Source organism: Pocillopora verrucosa, chromosome 13 (genome assembly GCF_036669915.1).
Source record: "Pocillopora verrucosa isolate sample1 chromosome 13, ASM3666991v2, whole genome shotgun sequence".
Taxonomy (NCBI): domain Eukaryota; kingdom Metazoa; phylum Cnidaria; class Anthozoa; order Scleractinia; family Pocilloporidae; genus Pocillopora; species Pocillopora verrucosa.
The window spans coordinates 12,629,135-12,654,840 of NC_089324.1; the positions used below are offsets into that span (position 1 = coordinate 12,629,135).

General features: G+C 38.7%; 2 protein-coding genes, 1 long non-coding RNA gene and 1 other non-coding gene across 5 annotated transcripts; 2 read left to right on the plus strand and 2 right to left on the minus strand.

The window, feature by feature from the left end:
- Positions 1–1,539: 1,539 nt before the first annotated feature.
- Positions 1,540–4,583, minus strand: LOC131776801 (tripartite motif-containing protein 3-like). The gene has a single exon (XM_059093015.2). It carries the CDS (start codon positions 4,581–4,583, stop codon positions 2,559–2,561), a length of 2,025 nt encoding a protein of 674 aa, XP_058948998.2. The 3' UTR covers positions 1,540–2,558.
- Positions 4,584–5,202: 619 nt separating this feature from the next.
- On the plus strand, positions 5,203–12,245 carry LOC136277686 (uncharacterized). The gene is made up of 5 exons (XR_010715967.1): positions 5,203–5,692; positions 10,409–10,510; positions 10,782–10,846; positions 11,304–11,396; positions 11,644–12,245. It is a non-coding gene; the product is annotated as an uncharacterized lncRNA (long non-coding RNA).
- Positions 10,091–10,162, plus strand: Trnah-gug (transfer RNA histidin (anticodon GUG)). Its single transcript has one exon. It is a non-coding gene; the product is annotated as a tRNA-His (tRNA).
- LOC131776799 (uncharacterized) lies at positions 12,232–25,569 on the minus strand. 2 transcript variants are annotated; one of them, XM_066160138.1, is made up of 11 exons: positions 25,543–25,569; positions 23,865–24,012; positions 23,030–23,155; positions 21,825–21,883; positions 20,706–20,967; positions 19,877–20,064; positions 15,994–19,197; positions 15,417–15,550; positions 14,854–15,020; positions 13,868–14,070; positions 12,232–13,110 (listed from the first exon to the last, which is right to left on the minus strand). In XM_066160138.1, the coding sequence occupies exons 1-11, from the start codon at positions 25,561–25,563 to the stop codon at positions 13,084–13,086; spliced, it is 4,539 nt and encodes a 1,512-aa protein (XP_066016235.1). In that variant the 5' UTR covers positions 25,564–25,569; the 3' UTR covers positions 12,232–13,083. The 2 variants fall into 2 exon arrangements, with proteins under 2 accessions (XP_066016235.1, XP_058948996.2); XM_059093013.2 differs by lacking the exon at positions 25,543–25,569 and adding an exon at positions 24,679–24,769.
- Positions 25,570–25,706: the final 137 nt, after the last annotated feature.

The following is a 25,706-nucleotide window of genomic DNA, read 5'->3' on the forward strand; positions in this document are numbered from 1 at the left end:
ACGATTTATTGATTCAGTTTAACTGAATGAAGCAGTGTAATCTTATTAACTGTACTCCGCCACATATGCGGGACTATAACCTACCAGCATTTTTTTCACGCAGAACGTTCATTTCCACCACGCGGAAAAACACCCCGTTACGTGCATAATCAGGCCAAACGAGGCACGCAAAGACTGTCGCGTTCACGAGCAACGGTTGTTTTTGGGTCTACCCTCACCCAGACGATCATACAAATCACACAACACATTCAATTCACAACGAGACAACAGATCTGTCCTTTGCGGTTGGAGTGTACGTCTTTGTCTTAAACTGTCATCGACGTCCCGCTCGTGAAAAAAAAAATTTACCGGTGGCTTTACGTGGGATAGACAGTACAAAAAAAAATTGGAACAAACAGCCAATGTTTCAGTTTCGTAGAAAACAAAACAAAGTCCTTGACAGCTGATCTATTTTTGTCCTGTCACTTTTGTTTGGCTTAGTTGACCCCTTTGTAACGTTAAACTAAACGTCCTTGAAGGATTCTAATCGTTCAACGAGATAATCGCCTTTCGTGGGTCTTAAAATGTGTTTAAAGCTTCTTTCCCTCTCCCCCTTGTTTTTTCATTAATTTTTTGTCTACTGTCAAATTCAATCTTTAAGATTGTTCCACGCTCGTGAAGGACTAAATTTACAAACTTTAAGCAGTCTACGTACAAGGGACGCTTCTTCGAAATATGCTTTTCTTAACAAACAATTTGTTGAGAAACGCATTTAATCATGTGAACCCGTAACATTTTTGTTGATAAAATTGTTGCTTGAACAAGTTTTTGTAGAAAAAGTCGTTCCCGACAGGTTGTTTTTCAAAGACTGTCTGTGTAGGAAGTCTCCAATGCAAAAGAAAAAAAAAAAAAAGAAAAACAATAAAACAAAATAAATTAAATTAAAAAACCATTGACGCAAAAGTAAAAACAGCGTCTGAACCCAACTGGACTTGTTGCCATTAGAGGTGGATTACTTATAGAAATAATACTTTTTGGCTCAGAAAATGACCAATTAAACTACATTGCTGACAGAATTCTGTCATTGAAATTGTCTGGAAAAATGTTGCTTGAAGTCGATCTAACACATTCCATGGCGTCTGTTTAAGCGTCCATCTTGATTCCCTTGTTTTCTAAACTTGGGTCAGAGAGTTCCTTCGTGATGAAATGTTTTTATGCGGTGATTTGAAAATTCAGACAGGCTGAAAATGAATTTAGTAATAAGTACTTAACCCTTTCAACCCTAAGAGTGATTAGTATCTAATCTCCCAACAATTTTACTTCTGAATCAGACATTAAAGAGAATAAAGGAAATGATCACCAATGAAAGAATCTCTAGATCGTTAAACAAATTCTCCTTGGAAATGTATAGAGAACAGTATAGAGAAGTTGCACACTGATGTTAGGGTTTTAAGAGACAATAGAGCATAACTTAAAATTGCATGCAATGAGTACAAGTCAAGTATTTTACATATTTTTATTCATTCAAACTAAAAATCTACCGAAAAAAATTGGAAATACATTTGCAACCTAGAATTTCTGAGACTGAGTGTACTGTGTATCAGTTGATTATAACTGGTAAATGAGACAAAAAGGGCAGCACATTATCCAGGGAAAAAGTTGTTTTTAAGACTTCTGAGAAACAAATCTCATGGAGCACCAGAGTGGATGATTAGGAACTGGGATAATAGATGTCAATTCCAGTGCCTTCACCCTAAAACTCCAAGAGATGATTGACATGTAAATTCTCCTTACGTTTCCAATATGTTATCTTGCAGAGAGTTTATGAGAAAAGACAAGCTTTTATTTGGACAGAAAGTTGAGGGAATTATTTTGATGTAACACCAAATTCTCCTGTGAAATTTATAGAGAAATATATGTTAGTAGGTGGGGAGAGTTACTAATTGGATCTTTGAAGTCAAAGGGTAGAGCCACCCGGCCATGCCCCTTCTGCAACTTTCAATCAAATAACATCAGAGCAATCAAATCCCCTTAAATTCACTTTGGATATTATTGGTGAAAAAGACATGGATAGCTAAAGTACACATTTTTCAATGAAAAGAATATACCTAATTGAAACATTTTATACCGAACTATTTGAAACCTCTTGTACAAGGCACAGAAGTTTGAGGTTCCCATTGATTATGTCTCTTTTTCTTTTTCTTTTTTTGCTGTCTTCTTCTACCATGTGGTAGTTCTTTGCCCTGATAAGAGCCGTGTCCTCAAATAGCTGTTCTTGTTATTCGACCAGATGAAGTGAAAGGCTGAGCACACGAAGAAAAGTTAAATCTATCATAGACTCATTCAAGTTTCCTTTTCTTAAGATAATTTTCCTATATGTCTGACTGCTCATGGTGTATAAGTCAATTCTGTGCTTACCTCCTCCCCCTGGTTTCTGTATTTGAGGGCGTACGATGCACTTACACCGTTAAGTGTTTCTGCCTCTTGTGAAGAAATTTGCTTTAAAACGTAAATGATTGGACTTAAGTTTCCACTGGCATACATGCAGCAGCTGAATGATTCGTAGAATAGTAACATATTTACCTCAGTATATATATTTTTTTAGCTTTAAGGCTTGTGACCAGTATACGCCCATCTGGTGCTGTTACAATTTGAAATGGACTTTGTAAAGGAACGGTAGTTTTGCCTATAAAGTGACCGTCCAAAGAAAATCGCTGAACTCTGTTATTGAAATAGTCACAGACAAGAAGATTATAAGAGCTGTCTAAACACATGCCACGGGGTGAGTTGAACTGTCCATCTTGATTCCCTTTTTCGCCAAACTTGTACAGGAAAGTGTTTGACGCATCAAATGCTTTTATGACGTGATTGTCTCTTTCAGTTACCAGGTAAATGTTTTTGTAAGGAATGCAGCTGTATGGTGTGCTGAGTTTCTCTGGACCACTGTCTCCTATTGTGAATAGAGCTTCGCCCTCTTTTGACATTACTTGAACTCTGTTGTTAGAGAATTCACTGACTACAATTCGTTCTGTATCGTCAAGGCAAATACTAATTGGAGTCTTGAAGTGTCCTTTTCTCTCACCTTTTTTCCCAAAGGTTTTTACAACATATCCTGTCCGGATATTTATATGTTGGATTCTATTGTTTGATTGATCTGCAATAAGTACTTCGTTGTTGTTTAAAAATGACACCCCATTTGGATTTTTGAATTGTCCAGGACCTGTTCCTTCTTTTCCAATTTGTTTTAAACAGTTCCCTTCTTTATTGAATACAAAGACACAGTTTCCGTGATAATCTACGACAGCTATGTCGCCTTGCTTGTTTACGGCGATTCCATTGGGTACCTGGAACTCCTGCCCTTGATTGAACTTCAAGTCCAATTCACCGATTACAACAAGTCGACGTTCTTTCACTGGCAAGGTGAACGGACAGATCGGAAGCTTTTCGCCATTAATCTTCACCTCAACGCTGTAGGCGCCAGGCACTTTAGGTGTAAACTTCAGCCTAAGATTGCCGTCCTCTCTTTCTCGAACAGTCACGTTTGCGACATCTTTGGTGGGTTTTATCTGCAATTCAACTTGATCTTTAAGATCGGGCTGGTTATAAATCTCTCCTTCTGCTGTTTTTGGACACAACGTAAACTCTGCTTCTACACAAGCCTGAAAAGTTCCATCCAGTCCTTCTAGAGTTGATTTAGCTGCGTTGGCTAGTTGGCTGTAGAGTTGAATAAAACCCAGTGTCAAGTCTTGTTGGGATGCCGCGTTAAATTTGGCAAATGTAGTCTGGTGATGTTTTGGAACTTTAACCCCACCAAGATTTTGAAATTTCTCCTTCAAAGTTGTCTTAGTCTGTATAAGATCTAAGCCTGACCTTCTTTGAACGAGGTTCTCCGCATATTCAGTCGCTTGGTTCATTTGTTCTACCAGAGATTCCATTTCTTGTTTAGCCGAGTTGATTCGCTCTATTCTCTCCCTCCGCGTCATTTCTAAAGACTCTAACAGCTGTTTTTCTTGACTTCGCGTCTTTGTGATGACGTGCTGAGCTGCCTCAGACACGTCTTGTTTAGCGATTGCGATAATCATTTCCACATCCTCAGAGGTTTTCTCAAGTTTTCTTATCTCTTCTCGAAATAAGTTTGCCTTTTCCTTGATGGTTTCGACGTTCAACATGATGTATTTCTTATCTTCCTGCAGTGCCTTTTCAATAACGTCGAATTCATGGCCGCGGTGGTCTTCGGCGAAGCAAACAGGACAAATACACGCTCCGCAGGAAGAGCAGAAATATCGTAGTCTTTCGTTCTTGTGTCGCGAGCAAAATGGCGGCTTTAGCAAGTCCTCCCGATCTTCCGTTTCAAGGAGACCTAACAAACTATTATGGATGAAGCTGGTGGACAAACGGTCGAAGCGATTGCCTTCAGGTAAATCGATTTCCGCCTGACACTCGGGGCATCTGAATTTGCCTTGTCTATGGGTTTTTCTTGCGTGTTCCTCCAAACACGTACGGCAAAAAGTGTGGAAGCACGATAATATTTTGGGGTCTTTATAAGTATCGAGACAAATTGAACATGTGACTTGTTTCTTGAGGTTTTCCACGAGAGGTTCCATCGCGATCGCCTTGAAGTACAAATTAATGAAACGACGAATTGTGAAGAAAATCAAGGACATTTCGAGCCGGCTGACAATTATCAGCGGTATATCGTGTTACACTTGGGAACAATAGTATATAAAGAGAAATCAATATGGCGGCAATCGCGGCTCGATCTGCAGATAAGCGTGTTTCGTAACATGACTTACACAATTTGAGCACCGGAGATCTTCTATTTTATGAAAAGAAAAAAATAAGAAGGGAAAAATTTCCGCACAGCCCCATACTTCATTATGCATGCACGTCTTATTAATTATGCATTCTACTCTTTGTCTTTGAATACAATAGACAATTCCCTTGGTAATTGAATATATACATCCCTAATTATTACCTACTGCACTAATAAAAGAGGAACATGTGCTTCTTGCCGATAGGGGGTAAATTTCAAAATTATATTTCTAATACCTTATTCAAATTCCAAAAATTAACATTGAAATCATTTTCCTCACCTTTAAAACATGTTGGATTTTGCACGAAGAAATGAGATGTATCACCGCGGTCGCTACGTTGAAGGAAAGTGGGTCTTTGGTGGCATTTGCCGTGAAACCAAGGCCTGCTTCCTTGTACTGGTAGAGCGCAGGGATAAAGATACGCTTATACCCATTATACGCGCTCAAATATTGTCGGGAATATGCGTGATGAGCGGCATGTGGAAAGCTTATGATTACCTACAGGACGAGGGCTACAATCATCTCACAGTGAACCACGGCCTAAACTTCGTAGACCCAGACACAGGCGCTCATACTCAGCGCATTGAAAATACACGGTGGGGAATCAAACGAAGTATACCTCGTACAGGAATATCCAAAGCTCTCTTAGGAAGCTACCTACAGGAGTGGTTGTGGCGTAAGCAATATGGAGAAGATCCTCTCAGAAATATAATCGAGCATATCGCCGAAGTATATGATGTTCGAAAGACATCATAAAAACTGAGCTCCTCTATATGTGCTGGTGTCTGTCTACGCAACCACCGCGGATGAAACTTAACATTCAATGAAGAAAGAAAAATAAGCAACTCTACTTTTAAAGGGAATAGGAAAAACGGCAACGACAACGAACAACTTTAAAGGTGAGCATCGATTTTATTTTCATCGTTTTACGAATGTTCGCTTTCAAAACAACAATTTTGAGGCTAATATGAGGCGGAATTAAGCTGTTTTGATTTATAGATTTCATAAAGCATAGTAATTTTTTATTTGACTGTTACATATTTTAAATCAGCGCTCGATTAAGCGCAATTTTTAATTAAAAAACGGCGATTTTTTGAAGGTTTGAATAAAGACTTTAAAAAAAAAAATTCAACTTCTTGAAAACAAAGCGAATAGTCCCAAAGGTAATCTATTGTTTGCGCTGTTGTTTTCTTCTAACAAAGGACTGTATGCATTATGAAGTATGGGGCTGTACGGAAACTTTGCCCCATGAGCTCCTGGATGTTATATTTTGGAAATTTTACAAATTTCCATACAGTTGCTTATATTATTTGGACGCCATTACGGACGATATGCGCAAGCGCGGCCGCCATCTTGTCCAATATTTCTGCCTTTGGATGTATTATTGATTCCGAGAAAACAGAGCCCATGACAGCTGAGTTTTTGTGACCAATCAGATTCAAGGACGTAGTTGACCTTTTTTGTAACGTTATGTCAGTGTTATTTCCTTGTTTATGATGAATAGACTAAGTCGGTCAACCGAAAAACCGTGGCACGCTCCTTATAAATGTTACCACATGCGGGTTAAATTACTAAATGCTGATTGGCTGAGACAGAGGGTAATTTTTTTTTTAATCACGAGGGCAAAGAGCATGATCAGTTGATGCTGATTGAGCCTTACTACTGTTTGCGGCATTGATATATATATTGATTGCAATTTGACTGTATGAAGCAGTGTAACGTCATTTACTGCATTCCGCCATAGATGCGGGACTGTTACTTCCCAGGAGTTCGGTCACGCACATCGTTCTTCTCCACCAAACTAAAAAAAAAGAATAAGAAGAAGAAGAAAAAAAAAAAAAACAACAACAAAAACATGCCGCTACGTGCATGGTCAAGCCAAACGAGGCAAGTAAAGACTAATTGGACAGGCTAACGCCGAAACGGTCTGTCACGTTCACGAACAAAGGTGGTTTTGGGTCTAACCTCACCCGGACGATCATACAACACAATCGATTCACAACTAGGCAACAGATCTGTATTTTGCGGTTGGATTGTCCGTGCTAGTCTTAAACTGTCATCAATGCTGGTGGCTTTACATAAGGATAGACAATACTTGAAAGAACCGATGATTATCTTTTATCTTGATTTTTAGAGTAAAACTTGATATGCATCTATCGCTTCTTACGTTGAAAATAAGTTAGAGCCTGTTTACATGGAGGTGGGGAACCCCAGGTAGGTGAGGTAACCCGCCTAGGTGGGGTAACTCGCCTGTCAATATAATTTCTTATTTTATCTTGATCACGTTTACATGATAGGTGGGGTGACCCGCCTAGGCGGGTTGCCCGGTCTGCCAGGTAGGGTAACCCTGTGACAATTTGCCATGTAAACGTCTCAAGGTGGGGTAACCCGCCTAGCTGGGGCCGTATTCATGGCAAAAAGCTCAAAGGCGAAACATGTGTGTTTTAAGACTTTGTACGTTTCCTAGCCGTCTCATGGCAGAAATCACCCGAAACCGCAACGGACACACGCGTAACCTGACACCGCGTAACACAACGCGTGACCCTTTCATGAATAAATACGTATTGTCCGAGAATTAATCTTTCTTCTTATTCGAGATGTGAGCTTGGGACGCCTCTGCTCTAACTCCTTAATTGCAAGTGCAACAACAACCTCAAGAAACCTCACCCCAGCACCCCGGGTTGTAAGATTGCATTTAAACGCGTTTTATTTTTCGACCACGGCTAGGCGGGTTGCAGAAAATTTATAAGTGAGAAAGAAGACGTAACTAGCAAAGGAACGTTTCAGTATGAAAGCTTTATCCAAAACAGTTCTTGATTTTCTTTTATAGGCGTAAAACTTGCGAATTTCTTGCGTGTACGAAACACACGAAATAGAATTCATCATGCTTAGATCGTAGTTTACTTGACTTCACGGCCACAGATGGCGAGGTAATCATCTTGCGAAATAACTGTCATGGCGAAATTACAAGAGCTGTATGCGAATATTTACGACCACTTAAAGGAATAAAAAAATAAGTCAAATTCTCAATAAAAATACCTTACCTTACATCCACGGTACATCGCTTGTTATGTGACCGCTTACTACTAGAAATGGATAACTCGCTAAAATGGGTGCTTTTCAACATGGTAAGCGGTCAGATAACAAGCGATGTACTTTGGAAGTAAGGTGAGGCATTTATCTTACATTTGTTGTTCCTTAGAGCGGTCGTAAATATTCCCATACAAACTCTTATAGTTTTTGCCATGACATGACAGCTGGAGCTTAGGCCACCTGTGCACGGTCAGAAAATTGCGCAGCCTTATGTTGAAACGTTAAGTTATGTTAAAAGTTCTATGTTTTGACACAACGTCTTCTCTTTAAAAAGTACTTTTTGGACATCTCTTTACTCAAAAATAATATTTACTAGGTCTTAGAATCTTCATAATGTCGTTAGGCATCGCTCGAAGTCCGAAAGTTTGGTTTTCATTTTTACGGCCCCAATTCGCACCGCCTCAGTGAATCCTATTGTTGTTGACTCGAAAGGTTATTTTGTCGCTTTTAAGACTTTGATGTCAATTATTTTCCGAGCAGAGTATTCTATAGCATTTTTTATCTTTATTTTGTGTTGCTCGTCGCTAATTTGTGTTCAGTCAGTCTAGTTGTGAGGTTTTTGCCTGAGTCTAGTAAGGATAGCATCAGAAGTAGAATTGCTTCCACTATACAATCAGCGTCACTACATGACAGCAACTTGACTAAAGACGAACAACATGCCCTCAAACGATTGAGAAACGACAAGGACGTAGTTATTCGGCTACCAGCTGACAAAGGACGAGTTACTGTTGTCATGGACAAGACTGACTATCACGACAAAATGAACGCACTTGTTAACAACAAACAAACTTACGAAGAACTCAAACGGCACCCGACTCCTGTGCTTCAACGCAAACTTAATAGCACATTACTGACACTCAAGAAGACAAACACCATTGACACCCAACGCCACTACCGACTAAGGAGCTCAGTACCACAGCCACCGAAACTTTATGGTCTGCCGAAACTACACAAACCTGGTTTCCCAATGCGACCTATTGTTTCCTTCTGTAGTTCTATACCAACTGTCCAAGTGCCTTACGACAATACTACAACCGCTCACCGACAGACGCAAACTACAATCCACCGAGGACTTCATTAACGCCACTAGGACTGTACAGATACCTGACGACTACAAACTAGTGTCATTTGATGTGAAATCGCTTTTTACAAGTATTCCACTTCAACTGGCACTACAATGTACTGAGACTGCTATCCTACAATCTACCGACCCTCTACCGCTACCGACAAAGGACATTATGGACTTACTAAACCTTTGCCTGACATCAACTTATTTTCAGTACAAAGGTAAACACTACAAACACTTACACGGTACAGCTATGGGGTCTCCAGTTTCTGCTGTTGTAGCAGAAATCAGGGGATGCAGAACATCGAGGAAAGCTCCCTTTCGACTTGCCGACAGACGATACCACTTTGGTTACGTATACGTTGACGATACTTTCACCGCCGTACGACACGACGAAATCGACGCATTCCGCCACCGCCGTAACGAACAAAACACTGACATACACTTTACTAGAGAGGTCGAAAGGTAATTTGCACGCCATTCCAAACAGCTGTAAAAACATACATTCCCACAATTTTTTCTTCTTAACCATTATCGAATCCTATACTTAAAGCAGTATTTTTTAGTCTATGCCGAAAAGTATTTGACTTAAGATTTTGTCGGGTGTATATCACTGTGACCTAAGACCCATTGGTTCTGGAGTGAGCGTTTTTGAGGTTTCAGAGGCTTATCAAGCTAGCTATGGTTTTATTTTATTTTTTTTTTTACTCTTTCAAAGACAATTCGCGATGTGAACTTTTTAAGAAACACACAACATCTATGAAATCACGCCTTATGTTTTAATTCGAACGTTTTATCAATTGTTGTGAAACGAAATGACATTTGCAATTCAGGTGATTTGCCCGAACTGAAATGAATATTCGTATAGTGCTTTCCACGGAGTTGTGGATTAAAACCGGAAGTTATGTTTTCATGAGAATTTCATAGCTCATCATTTTTGGCGAAGATGCTCTACTTCCTTTCGACTGTTAAAATTTTTATTTTTAAAATTTGTTTCTAGCACGAGGCCATGGTGTAAGTTCCTTTCTTTGAAGGTTATGTAAAACTATGGAATCAGCCTTGTAGAACGGAAATGACGTTGATAGGTTATTTTAAATTCTAATATTGTTTCCTGCTTTTCTATCGTGCGGGGTTGGCAGCCGTGATCGTATAGTGGTTAGTACATTGCGTTGTGGCCGCAATAACCCAGGTTCGAATCCTGGTCACGGCATTCACGAAAGATTCTTTTTTTCTCTTCTTCTTCCTCTTTTTTCTCTCTTTTTTTTTTTTAACTGAACAAATTTATTAATCTGCTATATTTTCCCAAGTTACTTAGTTTTTAAGCAGAGGAAAAGGCTCCTCTTTTGTACTCAGCTTTTACGAAATTTCCCCCCTAATTCCCCTTGTTTAATTGTTCAAACTGTTATATTAAAACATATAGCAACAAGTAAATAACAGCAGTTTCTGTGGTTCTCAGGTTTTGCGGAAAGCCTACATAGATTTTGAGATAAACTTGGAAGAGTACGACAAAACACGAGATCTGTATGAGAGGCTACTAAAACGAACGCAACACGTCAAGGTTGTATTTTTTAATTGTTTTTCCCTAAATTCTATCTCTGCTATTTTGTTGAATCTCTTGTACAAGAGCAGATATTTCCATTACGTCTTTCTATTCGAGTATGATTGTTTTCAGTGCTTTGCAAAAATGTACGGTGTCGTTAATTTCATCATGATATTAATTAACCGCGAACATGTCGAAGCAAATTTACAGCCATGTTTCCTTGTATTCGCTTACCTAGTGTAAAGTTCTAGTTTCCGTCTGTGATTCTCCTGAAATGTTCTTTTCAAAGGTTTGGATTAGTTTTGCACAGTTCGAGGCCTCTACAGCAACCGATGAAAGTATCATACAAGCAAGGTATGTAAAATGGCCATCCTATATTCTTGATCGAGACCGTGACCATGGTAGTTCATCTGAGTGGGAAACCTACAGTCACGCAACGCCCGATGAACCTTTGAGGAGAGCCCAAAGCGGACAACTCAACGAAATGATTTATTTGTCGTGTAGGAAAGGATTCATGGCGGAACATTTAAGTTGAAATAGTTTCTACTGCTTCAAATGCCGTCAAAAAATCTGTGAACTCGAATCCTCCGAGATGTGAATCATCTTTCGCCATTTTGCTCATACTATAAATATTATTTTTCAAGACTGTTTACGAACGCGCCAGCAAATCTCTCAGAAAAGCAGAGGAGAAAGAAGAACGAGTTATGGTACTCGAAGCGTGGAAAGAGTTCGAGGTATTATTAAAATTGGTTGATAAAGAAACTTTTATGAAAGGTCGAACTGATTTAATTTTGTTATTTTGATCCTTTAGGATGAATATGGAGACGAAAGCTCACAAGAAAAAATCAAGAAAAAGATGCCTCGCCGAGAAAAGAAGAGAAGAAAAGTACAAACGGACGACGGAGTAAGAAATCTCTTCAAACTTCTTCTTATAACTTCGATTGTCGGTCGTCACGCAATCCGTTGCCTAAGCCAAAATGTCGCGTGACATATCAATCCTGTTTTCAATTTGTCAAATGTCTTGTTATCAAAAATAATTCGTAGCTGCGTATATAAAATTTTGGCCCCACTACAATTTCCTTTTCTCTTTATTAGATCTTATATTTTTCTTTGGAGATTTGTGACACTATTAAGAATATTCTTCCTTGCAGTCAGACGCTGGGTGGGAGGAATACTATGATTACATCTTTCCTGACGATGAAGCCAACATGCCTAACTTTAAACTGCTCCAGATGGCCAGGCTTTGGAAAAAGAACCAACAACAAATGGAATAATTATTTTTGTAGTTGTTGTGACTTCTGTTATTTTTTGTTTTCATTTAAATATCACCAATCGTGTGCAGAATGTTTACCAAACAACAGAATAAAACTTCAATCTGTTCACTGTAAAGTGTTGAGGTCAGTCTTAACCCTTTAACTCCCAGATCAAATTTTTAATTCTCCTTTCTGTCAACCATACAATTCTTATCATGTTAGTTCAGAGAATGTAGTGTTGGATCAACGAGTTATCCCCAAATTGATATTTTTCTTTATTCTCAACACTTATCTGGTTGATATTGTGTTGATATTGTATTGACATTGTAAGGAGAAATTCCGTCTTCGTCACTGATGGGAGTTGAAGGGTTAAAGGAACAGTTGTAGTTTGACAAGGGAGGGGTGGGGTTGGAGTATTAGAGGGGGAGGTGCAGGTGGCATAAATGTGACTTCATAAGTTCGTGACGTCATAGGTAATGAGAGAGTTAGGACTGGGCACTGGTGACAAAATCTAACAGAGAAGACTTGTGCATTTATATATTAATTTAATGTTTATAGACCTAAGCCACTAATTTTAGTTAAATAAATTTTTCTTTCACAAAAACTGTTGATTCAAGTCTTAGAAAAACATTTGACGATGAAATCACAAACTTGATTTTTCAATGATATAATCATGTACAATTTTCTAGTAAGTTGACATTGCAACAAATTTCACTATCTTGGAAACTCAGTTATATAAACTATTCTGAAATTGGCTATCATTAAGCTCTGATTTCCCGGAAACCTAAATTTGTCCAAGATAAATTATCAACATATTTATTATTAGGTTTTTGTTATCATGTCACCCATCATAAAGTGCTCAAATATATGAAGTATGCATACTCATTAATAATATCATTTAAATATATATTTCTGCAAATACCATTACTTAAAAATTATGCTTGTGTTTTGAACTATTGTCGATGTGAAAAAGAATCTTATTAAGTTCTACTTCTTTAAAAAATAAATAGCCACTATTTCTATAAATATTCGAAAGTGATTCAACACTAGATCCAAAACAGAATGACAAATCTGCTACTACCTGGCCTTGAAAAAAAAAATTGCTATTTGTGCATGTAAAGACACTATTATCATTGAGTTACTGATACAGTTTACCACTCACTGTTTTCTAATCAGATTTTGAGGCACAACCTCTTTCATGGTTTTTAGCAGTAATCTTGAAAAGAATTTTGTGATATAAGTTATGTTCCCCCAAATATATCCTAGCTTGTTTTAGTCTTTGACTGTATTTCATGCACATAAGTTCACCTTCTTTAGATTAGCGTTTCTTTTGCCTCGTCAAACGGGCGAAATTCTGGGGCGTAACTGTGAGAAAAGAATCAACCATGTAAAGCCTTAATATTATAAACATTTTATAAACAATGTACGTAAGGAAGGTTTGCGCTCAGGGGTGGGGATGGGGAGGGAATGCAGCCGAAGGCCCTAATCCCCATGATGACAAAATCTGCTCATACCGCTACTGTGCAGTACATCGCGAATTTTGACATATCGGCTTCACAGAGCCACTTCAGTCAAATTACGGAGAATGAGATAAAAAGATGTTAGTAATGCGCATGAAAACTGCGCATGGCAAACGTTCACGCCTTGTTCAGGACTTGAGGTCTAGAGAGACATCCTATCCAAGAAGTTACAAAATCATAGGTCTTGTTAAACACATATCAAGACCGTGGTTAGCCCTCGATCAGGAGTTGATATCTTCCGGGGGAGGGGGGATAGTGCGGTGACACAAGAGTGGACGGAACGTGTTCCTGACCACTGACTCTTGCGCTGCTACGCCATCGTGCGCCCCTGAAAAAGGAAAAGAGAAAGGCAAAAAAACGCGCCTGGTCGCAGGTTAGACCACAGCGGCCACACCCAACAGGGCAGGTTGTTCTTGGTTACGTTCACATTGTTGTCAAGAAAAGGTATTTGAATTTCCAAGGGTGGCTTCACCCAGAGCCTGGATGTGGCATCAATTCGGAGATGATTTTGGAGCAGCATGAGCGATCAAGCAAGAAAAAACAAAACAAAGACATCACTGCAATTTCATAGAAACAAGCTCACATAAGGTATTATCACCTACCCCAAGTAAATTTCTCGGTATGTACCCAGTCTCCTCGCGGTTGTTCCGGGCCCACCACCATTCCTTCTCCGTATCATCTCCCCGCGTCAGTACCAGTAATTCTTCGCCGCATTCGAAGCTCAACTCGTCGTCCTTTTCAGCTGTGTAGGTGTAGAGTGCGTAAACCCGACCGTCGTTAACGAGTCCGAAGTTTTCCTGAACATCTGAATGAGCAGAGAAAAAGACAGTGTTGACAGAAACCATTCTAATCAGTTTTGGTATAGGTCTACACGCGTTCATGCCACTCGTCATTTATTCCGTGATGGGTAGAAAAGAATCTTATTTTTTACTGGGAGAAAAATGTCGATCTCTTCGACATCGGTGGACAAAATCCGTGGAAAAAGGCGATCAACGATGAGAATCCGAAAAAGTAATCCGATAATCCGGAGTCAATAACTCGTTCTTATTAAGTGTCGTAACACCATACCCAAAGTAATCAGAATAAAGGGAAATATCACAGGAAATCATTAAGACCTTGGAGGAGAGAGCTTTTAATTGCCTCACACACGGGAAATCGAGAACAAACCAAATAAGTTGTGATTGATTTCAGTTTTTTAACTTGTCGGTCGAGAGTGCAGCACGAGTTTTCTGAACCAATTATAAATCTTAGTCAAACACAGCTACAGCAGTCCCCAAACTACGTGTACTTTCGATAACAATCTGAAAAAAAAAGTCTTATTTGGATATTGCCAAGAAAGTTGCACAAATCTCGCGGAACTAGTTCTAGCGCCTTCTCATAAACACAAGTAAAAAGGAGGAGGATAAATGACAGTTTTACGCCCTCTGAGAAACTCTGATCACGATTTCGACGACGAGGACTCAACTCTTTTCCATGATTCTAATTATTAAAGCATTCCGTCCAAAAACAAATAATGAAGCAACGAACAAAAAAAAAATAATGATGATAATAATAATAATAAACATTCCAAAATACGAGAATGACTCACCATTCAGATATTTCATACAGCTAAAGTAATCGGGTACACCCCGTTCACAACACTGCATGGGAGTTTTCTTCTCTAGTGAAGTAGCAGCAAAAATACACGCGCCATGTTCAATTAGGAAGCGAGCCATTTCTGTGGCGTTGTTGGCAGCTGCACAGTGAAGTGGAGTCCTGTGCAAAGGGAAAAGAAGAGGACCATAAGTAAAATATTTTCAAGAAAAAGTAGAAATCTTTCACGAACGTGATTCAAAGAGAGGATTTGAACTAAGAGATTTGAACATTAGACCTTCCCGCGCTTCAGACACTTTATTTGTCTGTTTTCTTTTTTTTTCTTTTTTTTTTTTTAACTTTGAGCTATTGTTGGCCACTCGGAAGGTTCTTATCTGCTATGACTGGCTGCTGTGATCACTTTGGTTCTTGTTAAACGACACTCAATAAAACTACGGTTTCAATCTCACAGCGCCTTTTTCACCAAGGCCACGAGACTTGCGTTCTATTCCATGTCATCAACGTCGATATAGCTTAACTATAAGTTGAAATTTAAGGGTAAACTTAACATCTCCGTACCATCCATGCGAGTCTGGGCAGTTGATATCCACACCGAATTCCACGAGAAATTTAACCACTTCATCGTGACTTGCGCAAACAGCATTGTGAAGGGCTGTGATACCATCATTGTTCGGTTCACTGGGATCATCCACCTAAGAAACATGATAATGAAGCCAGTCAGTTGCCTAACCTCAAAACCTCACATGTTCGATTTCAAATTCTCCCTTCTACTTTCTGTACATTTCCAAGTATATTTGTTAGGAGAATACCATGTTATAACTGACAAGATAAAACCCCATGGGTGATGATTTTGTCTATTCTCCTTACTTGTTTATAGGACAATGTATGGAAATTGTAGGGAGAACTTTCATGTGAATCACTTTTAATGGTTGAAGGCAGCCTAGAGCAACTCATGTTAGACGAAAGAAAAAAAAAGGCAGAGGGAAAAAAAAAACGAAAGTTAGAAAGAAAGGGAAATAGAGAGCAAGGAAAAAAAAAGGAAGGAAGAAAAAATTAATAAAGAAAAAATAAAGAGATACAGATAAAACAAAGAAAGAAGGAGAGAAAAAGGAGATGAGATATTTCAAATCAGTACCTCACGAACGACTTGCTTTACTAGATCCAGTTCTCCCTCAACTGCAGCGTCCAGTAATACAGCATAAGGGTCAAGGCTGACGCGCCTCGGCTTCTTCTTTTTAGAAATCTTCTGCGCAAGCGTAGCGGCACTTTCAGTAGAATCGCTGGACAAGTTTTCTGGAGAATTTTTAAGTACATCTCCATTCACGAGCGCGAACTTTGAGGTATCATCAATATTCCGCTTATCTTGGACGAGTTCTGATAAGGAGTTATTCGACTGACTACCGAGTCCTATATCTCCGTTTACAGACAAGGGTGTCACTGTGTTAATATTATTGATATCAACTGGGAAATCTTGAACTGTTACCCGGTCCTTTGTTTCCAGGTCTCTTAAACCTTGATTGGTTCCTGAAAGAGTGTCATTTTTATCATGTGAATCCTTTGGCCTCAGTTCAGCGTTGAACCCATGGATCCCATCTTCTGAAGAAGATAACGTAGTTTTGGAAAAACGTGCTTGTTCAAGTTGGCTTTTCTGAAAATCAACTCTGGTAACATCGGGAAGATTTGCATTCGGAGAAATTGAAAGTTCGGAAGATAAATCTATCGGTGTGTTTTCATTCGTTTCCTCACTTTCTCCTTTCCGACTTAATCGAAGACTTTCGACATCTGGTCTACCAACTCCGAAGCTAAGTCGACCACTTTCAGGTTTTAAATTACCATTGTCGTGATAAAACGGCCCGATTTCGGGAGGTACTCGGTCTCTTTCGGAGTTAGTTTGTTCATTTTTGGAACTGGGTCGACTACTTTCGACAATAAGCTCTTTACCTTCGAAGATTTTCCTTCTTGATGAGACAAGTTCCGAAGATTTATTATTTTCTTTCCCTTGATCTGATTTACTAATTTTCTCAGGCGAAGAAATTTCTTCCAGTCCTTGTTTCCATTTTTGACTCCGACCCGATAGCTTTATATTGAATGAAGAAACAACTTGTTTGGAATTTAGGCGAGCATCTGTGTTTTCTCGTGCCTGGTTATTAATCTGTGTATTTGTGAGTCCAGTTTCCTTGTCTAAATTTCCATTGTCTCCGAATTCCTTGCGTTCTTGTTCGTTAAAAGTGCCACCGAGTAAAGTGTCACCCTCGGATGAAGTAGGAGTCACGCTGTGAAACATAAACCTAGATCGTTTACTCGTCGGAACAGGCGAACGTTGCTCGGGGATGTTCGAATCTCTCGCATTATAATACGAAGCAGACGGCGTTACCGTTATCTTCGTAAGCGAAGACGAGTTGCCACGAATGGATACCGAATTAGAAATCGCAGAACCGAGTTCGGATCGATCGGCAGATGTACTGACGCTACTTTGCAAACCAGCTGACTTCTTCGCGCGGTAAGATATTGGTCGAAATACTAATGGCGGGGTTTGCGCATCATCCACAGGCAAGATATCATTATTTTGTTTTTCATAGAACATTCTTGAGCTATCAGTTTCATCGTTTCGGTTTGAAGTTTTTTCAGATCTTTCCTTTTCGCTTGAGCGTCCAAAATCGTTAATTGACGCCACCGAATCTTCTTTCTCAGCATGGCCATTTGTTTGGATAGAGTTTTGCGATAACCGTTGCAGCGAAGCATGCGATGAATTTTCCATCCTATTTGCCCCTGAAGCATCCATCAAGGCTGTTTCCTTGTTTCGTTTTGACGATAGATCCTTCACGTTTTTTTCTGAATCGCTGTTTTCCATCACAATTTGTTGCGGCAGAGCGCTGTTGACTGAAGTGCCCGTCGAATACCGAAGCCGTGACAACTGTATCTTTCCAGATTTAACCGAAGAATCCGTAGATTTCAGCTCAGTCCGTTTGGAAACGTTTCCTCTATCGCTTCCAATTTGTGCACCCGTAGCTGGTTTTGCACTCCTTGCATTGAATTGTTCAAGTTTGGTCGCTAAAGATTTTACTTCAGGTGGACTGGAAAACTTTTGTTCGACTTTCCTACCATTCATTTGGTTATTCTGAACACTTTCATGTATTGGTTGTTGGGGTTTCATTCTTGATCTTGAAAAATCAAGCACCGTCGGTTGTGCTGAGGTGCCAATATTTTCATTTTTTGTTGAAAACCCTTCTGATTTAACCAGGCGAGCTTGCAATGGAAAATCTCCATCGTCACTCTTAGGCGTTAAAACATCACCAACTGGCTGCTCTGGCTGAGCTCTAGAATTTTCAAACATGTTTGAATACGAAAGTCCTTGGGGCAAGCGTTGAGGCGAAAATGATTCTGAGTATTGGGACTGCGGCTTCTCTGATTGGGGCGCAAAGTTCCCCGTCTTCTTCACAACGCCCGTAATTGCAAAGACTGCAGCTTTGGAAGTAGACGAATTTGATGAAGAAGAGGACGAAGACGCAACCGACAAAGGAGAACTGTGTCCAGAAAAATCTTCTTCATCACTAGGACTCGAACACTCCGTGCCATTGTGTGCTGGTTCAGGTTTTGCTTCTGACGAAGGTGAAACTTCAAGGGCATCCTCTTTTGAAGTGGAGATCTGTTCCTCCTCGTTTACATGAGAAGGTCTTGACTTCAAGGAAGAATAGTCAAATAAATCACTTTCATTGCAATATCGATTTTCACTAACTGAATGCAAACCGTCGACACCAGCCATTTTAGGAGGTGTTTCAACTCCTTCGGGGTCCACGCGACGAGCAGGACTAGGGGACCGATTTACCATCTTTGCAGACGTCACGCCTTCTGCTTCAAAACGTGATTTCAACACTGTCACGCGTGACGCTCTCGGTGGACCTGGTCCCTGCGTTAGGTCTTCCGTCGACGATTTATTACTTGCGTGACCGTCAGAAACTTCCTCTTCTACTTCAAGCAACGTTTCTAATTTTCTGCCGTTGCGACCGCGCCTGCGAAAGGAACCGGAAGTAGTAGCAGAATTTCCGGTTCCGCTTTTAGACTCGGCGTTGTTCGTTTTATGCTGTCGTTTCGAGAAGGTCCTTAGACTGCTGTAGTCCATCTCCAAAAAGTCTGGTTCGTCTGTGGATGAAGTGACCCCATTCACGACGTGATGGTTCGAAGCAGCGATGTGGTTACCCTGTGATCTTTTATGCCGTAAATTATTGGAGTGCCTGTCAATTTGGGATTCAAGTTCAAACAGTTCTTTGTGTTTTTCCGCGAGGAGCTGTTTTTGGGATTGTATCTGTACGCTTTGCTGATGATTCAATTCGTTCCGCGTCTAAATAAGAAGGAAAAGCTACTATTAGGGTGCAGTTCATTTAAGTACCGTAAAACCAAAAGCAAAAGCAGTCACAACAGCCAATCAGAAGAGAGGGAAATAACACAAAGAACCAATTGAGGAATCAAAGGGAAATCAAGCAAACTTAGAAAAACGCAGAAAAAACGCGCAAAAAACGCGGACTAAACGCGGGCGATCAAGGCGCAAGTGCTTTTTATTTGTCATCTGATTTGTCGAGAGGGTGGTGCAAGTTTTCTACCTTCTGTCCATACTTACCCTGATAATTTTTAAACGGCATTTCAACCCGAAAAAAGCTCGACCTCAATAGTATTGTGTTATTATCATTCAAAATAAGATCATTGTCTTAAAAACGAAAGGCTGCCTCCATCCGATTGAGCGACGGAGCACTAGCATATAGATTGATAGAAAGGGGACTGTAACCAAGTGATGACATAACCATTTGACGTCATCGTTTACGGCCACCCATTTGACGATTGACATTTCATCAATATGGAGACCGTTCTTTGTAAAACTTCCGTCATCAGTTTACGGAATACTCTTTAGCAGAGGTGGAAGGAAATATCGAGGAAGGAAAAACAAGTGTTTTGCAATTTATCTAGTAATAACAGAGCACACTTGCGTCACAATGGTGCACAGCAATTACGTGATATGCGTTTACCATCAATTCCTTTCGAAGTCGTTCTAGTTCCAGCTCTTGGTGCGTTTTCTGTCGACTTGGAGTTGCCTGAGACCATCCCTTTCTTTGTTTATCCAGTTGCCGAGTGAGGCTTTCAACTCTTGCAACTGCTATTGCTAGTTCTTTTTCTTTCTCCATGAAATGGGAACGTACATTTTCCAATTCCTCGGCTGAAATAAGGACGATTTCATCGTTAGTGTTGCTAAGAAGAGAGAGAGAGACAGTTGCTACCTGGGGAAAGTTGTGATAGGTCAATTGGAATTCGTTACAATTCTTGCAACAGGTGAAAAGCGCGGGAAACAATCACTCGAGAAGTTAATTCTTTGCATTTGATCGGCTATTTAGGGATGTCGTTTCGATTGGTTAAGTTGAGATAGTAAATCAGCCACAGCTACTTCTGCGTAACAACGTCGAATAAGCTGATAATGTTTCACAACAGATGCTACTGGTAAAAAGAAAAAAAAAAAAAAAAAAAAAAACGTGGGGAAAGCCACATGAGGGTTTCTCTCTTTGCATTTCATTGGCTGTTTGAAGGTTTAAATATTTTCATTCTCTCAAACATTAAGTCTAACACAGCTTGACGCGTAAAAAAACCGAGAAAATCCCTTGACTCTATGACTTCTGGGATAGGATGGGTTCTCAACACGACTTTTGTTCCGATTGGCTCATTTTGGGCGAAGGCAAAATCTTGTGATGGAAAGTAACGTTTGATATCTGTAGAGCACTCACAACCAACATGCAAGAATAAGTGTATCAGTTTGCAAGGAGAATAAACTCGCAGATAATAAAAAGGTTAAAATTCCAAACGTACCCAAAGCACCATTGCTTAGTTTATAAGAATCTGTTTGATCCTGCGCATGGCGTAATTCTCTTAGCCGCTGTTCCTGCTCATCGGCTTTAGCCGACAACTGCTGCACAGATGGATTCTGAGGTTTGTTCTGTAATTTCCGTCTCATTTCCATAAACTGAACCTGCTTTGCTTTAAGTTCTTTTTCTTTAGCTGCAATCTCCTGCTGTTGTCTGGCGGCGAATTCTTTCAGTTCACTAATCGATATTCTATTCCCGCCTAAAAGCTGATACGTAGCAAACAAAAAACAAAAACAAAAGAATATATGCCATAACAATCTCTGGACAGGTTTAACCTTTTCACTACCAAGATCACGTCAGTTATTCTCCTTACCATCCGCCATACAATTCTCATGATGTAAGTTTGGAGAATTTGGTATTGGATCAACTTGAACCTTTTTTAATACTTTCCTTTATTCTCGTTACTTGTCTGCTTGATATTGTATTGATATTGTAAGGAGAAATTATATCTTGGTCTCTTATGGGAGTTCAAGGGTTGATCTGTATCAGCAGAGCCAAGAAGTCTTGTTCCATTCTAAAAGGGCTTCTCTATTTAAAATGCAATGTCAAACAATTTAAAGTTTTTTGTGGGATAAAATTTGATTAAGACAAAAATGAATTTACAAAATGAGTAAATAAGTTGGACAGTATTACTTCAAAAGGCAACAATATTTTCTCTTAAAGACTCTTGGTTTGATTACAGGACTGATAGAGGCATGGAAATTTTTTTTTGCAGAACGTTAGAACTTATAAGTGTATCATTTACAGGAAGCCTAGGGTGGTTTCAGTATTTACATGAGGTCTTACTCAAATTATGGTCTTACGCAAGCAGTGGGCCTTAGCGATTCTCTATGTGAGAGTTGATTTCATTAAATAAATTTCCTATATAAGCTTATGGACCTCTTGGCACTGCTCACAACAGTGAAAGTTCAGTTTAAGGTTGGGCTGAATTGAAGATGGCTTAGAACACGGTTTTGTTAAACAACTGCTAAACTTTGCTCGAATACCTGACCCTAAGGGTCAAATTAACAATTACTATTATTGTTCCATCAATCTTTTTTTTTCATGGGGATGTCTTTCTTACCACATCTCGTGAAAGTGGTGTTTCCTCTTTAAAACCATTAACCCTTTGACTTGTTGATCCTAAATTTGAAAAAGTAAGACAAAGCTTATGACTTTAAACATACTTTGAAAGGCCATACAGATGTAGAATTATATGTCGAGAAGTTGAATCTACACACAAGGATTGGTTCTTATTTTAATGACCTTTTGGTGGACAGATGCATAGTTAAGGTCACCTTTATGAGCATTTTACTTTAATTTTGATTATATGAAACAAATGGGTTCCATGTTGCCATGGGTCTGTACAGTTACTACCAGTAAAGATCACAGCAGACATCAAATCGTTATGGGAACATCAGTGACGCACTCTGCTGCAACTCATGTGCCACTTTTCCAAAACACTTCTCAAAAGACTAATATATATAACTGCAGACAGTACTGTTTTGGCATTCAGTGCAGTGCTGATGCTAGGAAGGAGGTGTAAGCATTAAGTTACCCCGAATGATCCCACATTTGTGGTATCTTCCAAGCCATGCCAGAGGACTTGAACTAGATAAACTAGTGAGGATGCACAATTGTGAGACATGACTCCTCCTAAGTAGAGCGCTCAATTTGGACATGAAAGCAAAGCTTTGTAATGCCAAAGAGCTATATCTAACTAATATATAAGTAGATACCCATTTTCAAAAACATTGCAACTTGAAAAAAAAATACCTGAAGCATATACACCTTTTCTTTTCTCATTTAAAAGTGTCTGTTTAAGATGGGAAAACAAAAGGCACATATATTTCATGTATATTTTCAATTTTTTTAAATTAACAATAACAGGGAAAACTGGGCTTAAAAAATATATTTTTTCAAAAATATTAAGTCTGGATCACATGCTTCCATATATTAAAATTGAGAGGGTGTATTTACTTCAATATCAGAAGTTTATTCATGAGATAGTGTTTCTGGAATTTAGTTTTTTTTAGTCAGGAAAGCATTCAGAAATAAAACATTTCATGGAATGTCTGGCTTAGATAATGAAAAGATGAAAACAAACAAAACAACAACAACAAAAAAAGAACCTAAAGCACTCAAAGCATTTCATGAAGTAAAATTTAAAAAACAATATGTGAAGTATCAAGTTTTATTCCCACAATCACAAAAGAGGGTCACAAATATGTAACTGATCTGCAGAACTCCGGGTGAATGATACTCAGGGTAACAAATTACATATCTCACCATTAACAGCTTGTGAGTAAGATGGTATCTCCTCCCTTGGTCGCAGGTAAAACTTCACATCTTCCAGATCGCTTCCCCATTCAAGTAAAGTACTGAAGATTGACTCACTATCAGGTACAAGACGTTCTGAGGAAGAAACAAAAAAAAGCTCACATCCTGTCTACAAAACACAAATTAAACTTCAAGGTGTTATAGCCTTTTTACAGCAGCATAAAAATAGATAGGTTAAAAAAAATTGTTATTGATCACAAATTTTACCTTCAACTTTTCCTTAATTTGAAAAATTGAATATTAGCTGAAGGAGAGGCTGTATTTATTTAAAACAGGGTGATGTGCTAAAATATTACAATATTTCTAAATTTACAAATAAATGCTTTTCCTATTGTTTATCCAATGTGTCAATCCAATTTTAAGCACATTCCTGTATCTTAATTTAATCATTTTCGATTTGGCAACAGATATTAAAAATATTGAGCGTCATCAACTGGTCAAAATTCATGGATTGATAGCTAGTAGTTAGAAAATGAAGATACAATTTCTTTATAAAAAACAATCTACTGGAGACATAAGTACAAAAATAGAAAATTATTCATAAATATACAAATCTAACCAGTGATTATGTATTCATGAAGAGGTATACAAATTGGCAGAGAGCCACATCGCATTTTGTAAAAAAAGCAGAGTGATATTACTGCAAACGGTGCATGAAAGAGAGTAATGTTGCAAAAGTACCGCCATTTCAATTCTCTATGAAAACTACTTCCAAAAACTGTTACTAGCTTGGTGGAGTTGATTTTAGGTTTATAAAGATATGCATCAATAACACCAAACCTACCACATCCTTGCCACACTTCTATTAGATAGCAATCAGTCTCCTGGATCTGTCGTTGTAACCTTTGCACTATATCTTTGCATTTTGTCACTTGTGTAACAAATATTTCTGCCACTTTCTGCCTTTCATCCAGATAAACCTTGAGTCTCAGCTAGACAGCAAAAAACAGCTTGATAAATACTTGGCATGCAAGGAATGCAAATCTCTAAATTGTGTCAGGAAGAGGGTAATCACAAGAACAAATTTTCAAGTATTGTGGTGAATGTTGTAGTATGTACAATTACAAGAAAAAGTGTTTGTTCTCTAGTCATATATTTCAAGGGCTGGTTTCAGTGCAAAAGATAGTCAATTCTACCATTGTCAAGCTTAAGAATTGCTTAACATAACAAATTAAGAGCAGAGAAAAGCCTGCTGTGAAGAAACATGCCAAAAAACAACAGAAAGGGTACAGCAAATTAGCATAACTGTCAGGAACTGTAGAGGAATACATTTAATTTAATTACAGAGTGCAACTTTAAATGTTGGCCATGCCATTACAAAGCAAACAACGTCGACAACCGACATTTTTCTTAGGATACTAGCCTCACATAACTGTCATCAAAATGCTACAATGAACGTCATAAAAAATTTATACTTTAAAAGACACGAACCTGCTGTTTCGAATTAACACCTGTGATATATTCTTTCATTAAGAAAAGAAAGGACTTGAAAAACAATGAAAACTGACCCAAAGCAAAGAATTTTGTAAGTGGACTCAAAAGAAATTTCTTGAAATATGGAAAATGCAAAAGTATCCATAAATTTGATTAAACATTACCTTCATGGGCGCTTTACCGACACTTTTACTGCTGCGTAAACTTTCATTAGTACCTTTACGATTGGTCTTAATACACAACATAACTTCTGAGTTGTCTAGTGACAGATAATCTAACAAGTAACTTGTTATAAATGCCAAAAATATTCAGATATTGGCTTTAGCTGGGGCACGATAAATTATGATAAATACAGAGAAACTGTATGTATATAAATAATTTTTTAGGATATTAGTCACTGCATCTGATCAGCTGTAATCAAAGCAGTGATATAGGTTACATTCGTGATGTTGCTTGATTCAAAAAGCGGATCGATTAAATCAATTATAACTTCTTTCAAAATCGTAACATGATTCCAAGTGAAAGTTACATTTTAATGAAAGAATTACTCATTTTAATCAAGTCTCTAGAAAGGCGCCCATAATATCAAAGTCGTCTATGCAACGCGGGAATTCGCGGATAGATGCGAAAACTTTCCTAATATTAAATAGGAGTTTGTTGTATTTCGCAACAACTCTTTAGAACACTCCATCAATCCTCTTGGGAAATCGATCATTTGCATTTCACGTCGATCATCTTGGCTTTCTATCGAAAAATTTTAGTGCCGTGTTTTCACGGAATAGCGCCATTTGAGTTGGACCAAATTCATTCAGGCATATCAAAAACAAAGAGCATAAAATATCGTCCAATATTCTTCCGTGATCAAATTTCCGGTGGCGGTTTTCTATTAAAGAACGGTGTAACCTAAAATCCTCTGTGATTGTAAAGAGCCACTCATCGATGTGATAATAATGTGAACAGAAGTTGCAAAGGAACTTTCAATTACAACAAAAAAGAGCGACAAATATTGCACTTGAAATTTAACTCACCCTTCTTTCCGCTCCGGCCATTTTGTTTACAATCCACAGTGCATCGCGACCACAAAGTTAGAGAACGAAACCATTAGGGGTAGGGACGTGAGACTTTTTTTTCAAGACCTTTTTCTCACCGGACATATTTTCATCTTCTGTGTTATTTAAACACTATAACTTTT